The sequence below is a fragment of the Centruroides vittatus genome, unplaced genomic scaffold (assembly GCF_030686945.1).
Source record: "Centruroides vittatus isolate TY-2023 unplaced genomic scaffold, ASM3068694v2 contig_3120, whole genome shotgun sequence".
NCBI lineage: Eukaryota > Metazoa > Arthropoda > Arachnida > Scorpiones > Buthidae > Centruroides > Centruroides vittatus.
The window spans coordinates 6,073-15,852 of record NW_027122011.1 but is presented as its reverse complement, the minus strand read 5'-3'; the positions used below and the strand labels follow the sequence as shown (position 1 = coordinate 15,852).

General features: G+C 33.5%; 1 protein-coding gene and 1 long non-coding RNA gene across 2 annotated transcripts; one reads left to right on the top strand and one right to left on the bottom strand.

Annotated features, from left to right (window-relative positions):
- Positions 1–6,710: 6,710 nt before the first annotated feature.
- On the top strand, positions 6,711–7,757 carry LOC136973232 (uncharacterized protein F54H12.2-like). The gene has a single exon (XM_067267939.1). The coding sequence runs from the start codon at positions 6,711–6,713 to the stop codon at positions 7,755–7,757; it is 1,047 nt and encodes a 348-aa protein (XP_067124040.1).
- A 1,566-nt stretch (positions 7,758–9,323) lies between these two features.
- LOC136973234 (uncharacterized) lies at positions 9,324–9,575 on the bottom strand. Its single transcript, XR_010880463.1, has 3 exons — positions 9,562–9,575; positions 9,441–9,494; positions 9,324–9,375 (listed from the first exon to the last, which is right to left on the bottom strand). It is a non-coding gene; the product is annotated as an uncharacterized lncRNA (long non-coding RNA).
- Between the last annotated feature and the right edge of the window lie 205 nt (positions 9,576–9,780).

The following is a 9,780-nucleotide window of genomic DNA, read 5'->3' as shown; positions in this document are numbered from 1 at the left end:
ACTCAGGATATGTTGCAAATTTGGCAGCTTAGGAAGGCACCATCACACTGCATGTGAAAAACGTCACATAGGACCAGTAAACACATTAGTCAACAGCCGGCTCGTGCTTTACATATTCAAATTAGGAACTACACAGAACTATTTCCTGCATCGCCATGGTCATGTATAAAGTGTCTTGTAATGTCTTATCAAATGAAATGTCTGTTACTTGCAGCGTCAAAAGGGCCGTAGTGATGGGTTTTGGAACTATTACGAAAATATCTTCCTCGTGACCTAAAATGCCACCATACCAAATTTTTATATTTGAACTGATAAATATCGTTGTAGAGAGCTTTAAAAATCTTAGTAATCAACCATTCACCTTTCTTGTAGTTCTTTCATGTTATACATCTCTATTCGATAGATAATGTACACAATAAAAGCTTGCAAAATTAACAAACACAAAGGGAAACAAGTATCTTGACACTTTATCGTAAACATTTAAATCCTTCGCTTCAATTAGAGTAGAAGTTTTGTCTTTCAAGTACGATATCCACACTTTGACTAATCGAGATTCTTTCTCTTTGGAATCTGGACGGAATGCACGAACACGAGTTTCTTTCGCCTAACACAAAAAAATAAATAAATAATATATATATATATATATATATATATACAGATTATACAAATATTTTGTTATAAAATATCATCTATTTTAAAAAACGATTTATACCGTTTTAAAATCAGTAGCCAACATCATGAATGAGTAGTAAAGCAAACAACTTTACTGTTTATACTAAACCTTTATCACTTTTAAATCAGATAAAATAGTTAATGGATACACTTTTTGTGCTAGCATTTTACTGCAAATAAAGCGATTTTTTTAAAGTAAAAATGTGTACAAAATTATTTTAAAAGCTATTGTTGATCTTATTGAATGTCGGAGGGCATTCAATAGGATCAAAACCATCCAACATTGGCGCAACTTTTGCTCATTAATTTAATAAAATTTAAATTATAGTGTAGAAAATAATTATTTATCAAATTGTGATGTTTCTATTTTCAAAATTGCCTTAAAAGCAAATATATTTGCGATTAATTGCTATTTCCATATATCGAGAATGCCAATCTACTATGAAATGTTACTATAATCGGCATTTTTAATATATCCTGCTGTTAAAAGACAGACAATGTCTTCAAAAATATTTTACTAATCATAAAATTTGCAAAAATATTAGTTAATAAAATGTACTTTTCAAGAAGTTGTGCACTGTAAATGTTTTGTCTGTATGTAAATAATTATTAGGTGATAGATGCACTCTTTGTATGCACGACAGTGGAATAACACTGTAATGCACACAAGGAGTGCATCTGTCACCGAATAATTAATTATTTTTAAGTCTAATATTTTAGATTTTATGCTAAATACATTTATGAGCAGTGATTTCTACTCCGTATAAAATAAAATAACAGAAATATATTTTTAAAATGTTAAAAAGCAGTTAATTGTGAACATACCGTTCGCTTTCTTATGACGAAATTATATGCTAAAGCATATTCCACTAAAGATAAAAATATCAGAACGATGCAAAATATAAACCAGACATCCAGAGCCTTCAAATAATCCACTGGAGGCACGAAGCTTCTGGACTGCACCAAATGAGTGACTAAAGTCAGGATTGAAGTCACACCCAAAGTGATGCGTGCAGGTGCTGCATGTACGTCGATCCAAAATGAGAGCCATGACAGCATGACCACTAATGTACTAGGGATGTAGACATTCATTAGGTTTCCAGTAAGACGTCGTGTAAACTTAAATTCGGCAATTAATGTAGTAAAGTTACCTGAAATTATTAAACAAAGAATGAGTAGTAGTCAAATGAGTGGCACTAATCACAAAATTTCCATAGGATAACATGTATGAGTGGCACTAATCACAAAAATTTTAAATCTCGTACGATAACATGTATGAGTGGCACGAATCACAAAATTTTCTCGTACGATAACATGTATGAGTGGCACGAATCACAAAATTTTTGAGTAAATACATTTATAAGTTAGTTGATAATAATTTTTCGGAGTAACTACCATTCGACGTCGATATAATTTTTAGATCGCAGAGTAACTTACCGTTCGATAAAATTTCTGCGCGCGTTCTAATAACAAATACCTTTTGACATACTTACTATAAAATGTGATTGGTTGATTGTCGACATATATAAATTTTTAACATACGTTAGAATTTATTTTAATGCCAGGATCGAACATGGAAGCATACGGCTTTATTTTTACCTACGACAGCGACAGAAATTATTCTGTTTCTCCTCGGTTGTACAAGTCTCTGGACGGCTGTATAGCTGCGGTAAATAATTTTTCACTCGATATTCCCGATAATTTTCCCGTTGTTTTGCGTTATTTTAAAGTTAACGGAGATATATGGAAGGAAGATGGAAAGTTCGGTTTTGTAATTGTTGATGAAGACGGAAGAATTAACGACGTTAGTAATAAATTATATTATTCGTTCGAAGATTGTTCGGATGTTATGAGAGAAGTTTACGTTGAAAAGAATAAAAAGAATATATTAATATTTAGAGAGATAAATTGCGGATTGAAACATTATAAATTTGCTAAAGTCAGTAAAATCGATTGACATGTATTTTAAGCACCCGAGTAACTGCATAATCGCCGGACCGTCGCAATGTGGAAAGACTACGTTAGTAAGAAAAATTATTCGTTGTAAAATTTATGAAAAACAGTTAAAGAAAGTTTTATGGTGTTATTCTGTATACTTACCGTTTTTTCGAGATGAAAAAGGTATTACATTTATGTACGGCCTACCTGAATCTGTGCAAGGATGGGATTTAGTAGTAATCGATGATTTGATGCACGAACTCAGTTCAAAAACTGCGTTTCTGTTCACAACAGAGTCTCACCATTATAATGTAAGCGTGATCCTGATAATGCAAAATCTGTTTCCGAAAAATAGAATTATGAGAGATATTACTTTAAATACGCATTATTTGATTTTGTTTAAAAATAATCGAGACGAAAGTCAAGTAAGCTGTTTGGGACGTCAAGCTTTCGCAGGAAAATGTAATTTTTTTATGGACGCATATAAAAAAGCGACAGAAAAGGATTTTGGTTATTTGCTGCTGGATTTTCATCCTAAAACAGACAAGAAACTTTCGGTGCGGGATTCGTGTTTTCCGGACGAACAAGGTATTTATTGGGTATACTTACCGATAAAATGAAGAACGTAAAGAAAAATTATCACATGTTGGCGCATTTAGCCAAAACTACTCCCTCTCAACGAAGAGCGATATTGAAAGAGGCTACTTCCGACCAAGTTAAAGTTTTGTGCGAAATATGCGATAATTTTCTGAGAGGAAATATACCTGCTGACGTTCATAAATTACGAAAATATAAAAAAGTAATCAGGAAATTAAGTGAAAAACGTGTTCCTTTAAATATCAAGAAAAAAATTTTGATTAATCAATCGGGTGGATTCCTTCCTCTTCTACTGGCGCCGTTATTGTCTATGGCAGGAGGATTAATCGGTAAAGTAATAGGAAAAAGAATCTAATGGCGAAGCAAATGGCTCTGGTCCCTCCCGAGTTGCTGGCAGGATATCAAATTAAACCCGAAATAAGAATTGGAAGTAATATCGAAGAATTACTCGAGAGTACCGATTTATCCGACGATAGTAAAGTTAAATTATTAAGTCAGTTGATTTCGAGATATCAGAGAACCGTCCATAAGCCGAAGGAGCCTGTCAGAGTATCCGTTGTGCCCGATGAAAAACCGCCGGAGCTACCCGAAGAAAAACCACCTACCTCCGATAACGGTGAGGATGCGTTTATTAAACAAATAACTATATCTGTACCCCAGCTATATCAAAAATACATTCCTCATTTAATCGATAAACTGAGACAAAACGACTACGGATGGAATACAAAAGGTGAATTAACAGTTAGCGGCACTCCAGTACCACGAAGCCACATAATTGATCTGTTATCTCATTTGTTTCGCAATCGAAAAACATCTATTGCGCCTATCGGTTTTAACGTGTTTTGGGAAGCTGTAAGAAAATTAAATTTTCCTAGAGAGTGGATAGGAAATAAAAGTTTGTCGACTCTACCCGAAATCGGCGAAAAGCCGCGATATCAACCGATACAAGTCGAAAGTCCCGAAGAAATTTTTTCTACAATTTCTCCGAGAGTATTTTACCAGTGGAAAAAGTCGTCGAAAAAGAGGAAGAAGAGTCCGGAATGGAGAAACTACTGAGACGGTTATATTATAACCCCAAATCTTCGGCATCGTTTGGAGGAGTGAGTAAACTAGTTAAAGCTTCTAAATTTCCGAGATCTACTGTCGAAAAATGGCTGTCTTCTCAACCTGTTTATTCGTTGCATAAACCTGTAAGGGTTAAATATTCGCGAAGAAAAACTAAAGCTTTTTATCCTAACGACCTATGGCAAGCCGATTTAATTGTGTTAAAGCAATTTTCTAGATATAATAACGGTATAAAATATTTATTAACAGTAATTGATGTATTTAGTAAATATTGTTACGTTGTGCCAATAAAGGATAAAAAACCTAAGTCTGTTGCCGAAGCGTTTCAAATTATTTTTAAACGCAATGTTCCTAAAAATATGCAAACCGATAAGGGAACCGAATTTTATAATAGATTAGTAAAAAATTTGTTTAAAAAATATAAAATTAATCACTATTCGACCCATTCGGATACTAAGGCTTCGGTGGTCGAGAGATTAAATAAAACTTTACGAAATAAAATATATAGATTAATTACTTATCGTAATTCTTATCAATATATCGATAAATTAAACGATATTGTAAAAGGATATAATAATAGTTTTCATAGAAGTATCGGGATGGCTCCATCTGAAGTTAGTCTTTTGCATTACGGTTCGATTTTTGATAGGCTGTACGGTATAAAAAGGAAAAGTAAATTTAAATTTAATATTGGTGATTTAGTTCGAATTTCGAAAATACGTAAAACATTTAGTCGCGGATATCTGCCGGGCTGGACGAAGGAAATATTTGTTATTCACGACCGATTTCTATCACATCCTCCGACTTACGTATTAAAAGATGCGAATAACGAGATTCTAGAAGGAAGGTTTTATACCGAAGAATTACAAAAGGTAACAAAATGATGCAATCAGATTTTTTCGTGACGCTGATAAGTAATGCAAGTATGGACCTGTTTCCGGGGAATACGCAGTCGCATTTCACGGTGAAAATGAGTCCTCCTATTAATTTACACGGAAATTGGACCGTCGGTCTTGCCGAAGCTATTATTCCGAGAAACTGGTTTAATATATCTAATCATAATAATCAGTATATTGTGACGATCGAAGAAAGCGTGAAAGAAGAAGACGAGCCTTTGCCGGATAAATCATATTTGATTCCATTAATTTCTATTAAAGGCGATAAAACTGAATTGTTTGATATAATAAATTCGAACATAGTTAGTCTAACAAATTCTAATTTGGCAGAATTTATTTTCGATAAAAATAATCAAACTGTGGATATAAATATAAAAGACGAGCACGAGTTATTTATCACCGTAAAGGATTCGTCGAAATTACTTTATATGCTAAACTTACCTAACGAAGATACTGTATTAAGGGGTAATTCGACTCATAATTTTCGACTGTCGACTCAGGACTACTCTAACGAATATTTTAATTTAGTGGAGAAAAATAGAAAGAGAGAAGTAATTAAGAAAGTTTATAAAGACGAAAAAATCTTTATTCCTATCGGATTATACTCGTCTCCCGAAAAATTTCTTAGCATTTTTAAGTATATAAAACTGGCATTGCTGCCTAATAATAAAATTATTTTAAAAGTTCCGTGGAATATTTCTGTAGAATTTGGAGATGAATTGAAAGATTTTCTCGGATTTACGGCTACAAAATTTCCACCCGGCGAATATATAAGTCGCTATCCCATCGAAATGTCGGCAGGAATTTCGGAAATTTTTATTTACTCGAATATTATTTCTTCTCATCACGTAGGAGATATAACAGCACCGTTATTAAGAGTTATACCCGTTATGGGCACGAAAGAAGATCAGATAGTCAAAGTTTATTCCAAACCTTTGTATTTTCCTATTAGGAAAAATTTTATCGAAACAATCGAAATCGAACTGAGATCTGCGAGCGGAAAAGAGATAGTCTTTTTCGGAGGAAAAACAATATTAATTTTATCTTTTAAACAGTTATAAATACCTGTTAGTTTAATATCTAGCATTAGTTTGTCTTTAAGAAGTGCAAAATGAAGCTCGATCCAAAAGCTTGTATAAATTACTACTGTAATCAAGCAGGAGGTACGTTATGGACTCCCGATTTATATTTGAGGCAACATTTGACGGGACGAGGTTATTTTGCGGGGCCTCAAATTCAGCGAGGGTATGGATTCTTCGCCGATCTTTTTAGAAAATCAGTACCGATTCTGGGCCGAATCGGATCGTATCTGGGGCGCAAAGCATTAAATTTTGCGTCGGGTGTTGGATCGGACGTAATTGCGGGGAAATCATTTAAAGAATCGGCAAAATCGCATCTAAAGGATATTGGCTCTGAAATTAAAGATGATGTAGTTAAAAAAGTGCAAGGCGGATCGGGTATAAAACGAAAGCGACCGAAGAGACTGAAGCAGACGCAGAATAAAAGACGGAAAGTACACGATATATTTTCGGAATAAGAAAAATGGACCCGAATTCCTGCCCCTGCACCAAAAGCGAGCTCGACTTATTTAGCACCGTTTCGACGCAACTGGCCATCGACAATACTACAGAAGTTATTGTTCATCCCGTAGCAACAATATCGGATAGCCGTGCCCCGATAGAATTTTACATATCCGGTTCTGGCGAAAATTATATCGACTTGCATTCGATTTATCTCCACGTTCAAGCAAAAATTATTAAAAACGACGGAACGGACGTTTCTGCCGAAGAAAAGGTCGCACCTGTTAATTATTTTTTAAATAGTTTATTTTCTCAATGCAGCGTGTTTTTAAATGATAAACAAATAATTTCGCAGACTAATTACTGCTACCGATCTATTTTAGAAGCATTATTATTTTATTCAAAAGATGCGCAGGAAACTTTTTTAACGAGCGCATTATTTTATAAAGATACTGCGCAATATATGGACTCGTTAGACGATAATAATGAAGGATTGGCTAAAAGATTTAATATTGCTAAACAAAGTAAATTAATAGATTTAATCGGAAGGCTTCATATCGATTTGTCTAATCAACCTAAATTGTTAATTAATAACGTTGATTTAAGAATTAAATTAGAAAGATCTAAAGACGATTTTGCTCTAATGTCTACCAGCAATAATTATAAAATAATTATAAAAAACGCGTCTTTAAAAATTAATAAAGTAGACGTTAGTTCGTCTGTTCAAATTGGAATAGAAAAAGCGCTGCAAACAGGCATCATAAAAATGCCGTTTCGAAGAACGGATGTAAAAGTTTTTACCCTAAGTAGCGGAATACAATCTACTAATATCTCAAACGCCGTAATCGGCCAGCTGCCTTACAGAATGACTATCGGACTAGTTTCTAATACTGCATTTAATGGAAATGTAAAATATAATCCTTTCAATTTTAAAAATTACAATTTAAATTATATATGTTTATTAAAAGACAACCAAATGTTGCCGCCTCAACCATATTCTCCGAATTATGGAGGCAGACGCCTATGGAAGGAATTTTATATCATTATTCGAAGATATAGGATGTATTAATCACCATAAATATACTAACATATCTTACAAAGAGTATAAAGACGGATATACTCTCTACAGTTTCGACTTAACACAGGATCGAGCCGCCTCCGAATCACATAAGAGTATAAATCAAATAGGAAACATCTCAATCGAATTTAAGTTCGCAACGGCATTACTAGAAACTGTAAACGTTATTTGTTTACTCGAATACAATAATACTCTAGAAATCGATGCTTCGAGGACTGTTTTTGTCGATTACTAATGAACACCATCACGCTGTGGAGGCTCGCATCCAGCGATCCGAAAATAAAAGAAACTTTTGGAGGAGTTTTTGCATCGGATGATTTACCTGTTTGCATCGCTAAGTATAAATCGTATATAATTAACTTAGACGAAAGAAATAAACCCGGAACTCACTGGATATCGGTATTCTTTGACGGAAAAATCTGTTTTTACTACGATAGTTATGGGATTAAGCCATCGAAACAGAATATAATAAATTTTATAACACGCAATTCTAAAACTTGTTGCTGGAATAATAACGTTCATCAGAGTTTATATTCGACGAATTGCGGCTATTTTTGTTTGTATTTTCTATATAAAATGAATAGAAACCAATGTTTAAACGAATTAAGTAAAACGGATAAAGTCTATAACGACGAATTTGTACAAAACTTTGTTAAACACCGTTTGTATTTAGCGCGCCCACTTACTGTAACGTATAACCAATGCTGTAATTCAATGAAAAATAATAAAAGCATTTAAAGTGTAAAAAAATTGCTTTATTTTTTCAAAAATAAATTACAGGTGGGGGTATTGCCATATATCTGTAAATAAAAAAACCCGAAATTAAAAAATAAATATAATATTATTTACCGATTTTTATATAAGAATAAAATATATTTACTGTGTTTAAACATGTATGTCTTATACGAAAAAACATCGCACAGAGGACAGTGGGCGATAAAACGGGTATGGTCCGTACAGATGTTTAATAGTGAGGCACCATCCTGCGGCCGACGACATTCATGCGGATAACCCATCCTGTGAATACTACACACCGTTTCCTTCGTCCGTTTTTTGGGAGGAGGGCAGTTGTGAGGGTATTTTTTTAGGTGGTTTGGGCATGGAACCCTTATGTCGGAAGATTTCGGCACGCCGAAATCTTCTAGATCGAAGTATGGTATATACACGTTATAAATTTCACTCGTTAAATCTAAAAAATTTTTTTCAATTTTCCCTCCCTTATAATAAAAAATTTTATATTTTAAAAATAAATCATATAAAATTCGACAAACATTTTCACTTTTCTCCCACTCACCAAAAGGCCCTTCTTCGTATGCTAAATAAAGACCGTGTAAATGGTTGCCGAATCTTACATTTTTTTGATTAGAAAAATTTAACCACTCGAAAATAATATTTTCATTATAAAAATTAATTATATCGAATTCGTTCCAATTGCAAGCCACATACCCAACCTGACGACATAATGTATCGAACGCAAGACCCATATCCTTGATTGTAAATACCTCAAAATCTATAATTACTCCTATATTACATTTCTCCTCCTCCCTCGTATAGAAACGGTGTGGATGCATAGTCATCCACGCAGGATGTGAATCTATCCAGTCGTAATCTAATTTATATAAATATATATTATATAAAGAATAAAGAAAACCTTGTTTTTATTTTAGTACTCACATTTAAAATCGCAAGATCCATCGCGGACTGCAGGTATAGCAGAATTTACATTATCTAAAATATTTCTTTTTTTAAAAAAATATATTAATTAAATGTAGATATATATAAAAAATATACTTACAAGCCATCTTCTAGCTAAGATGCTTTAAGTTTGATGGAAACTTCTGGGTTCCGAGCGGTATTTATACAAAATTCGAGGGTATAAAAAACTTTCTAGCAACCGAGATCGTTTTCCTTAAACTTTCTCTTAAACTTTCTAGAGACGTCGAAAATAAATTAGAGGTTTATAATCTGTGTCGACGGGTTGCTGAAGGGGTTATGAATGGCACAGTTAGATTAT

Excerpts from the sequence above, each read along its gene's own strand:
- LOC136973232 (XM_067267939.1), top strand. The coding sequence starts at position 6,711 with ATGGACCCGAATTCCTGCCCCTGCACCAAAAGCGAGCTCGACTTATTT.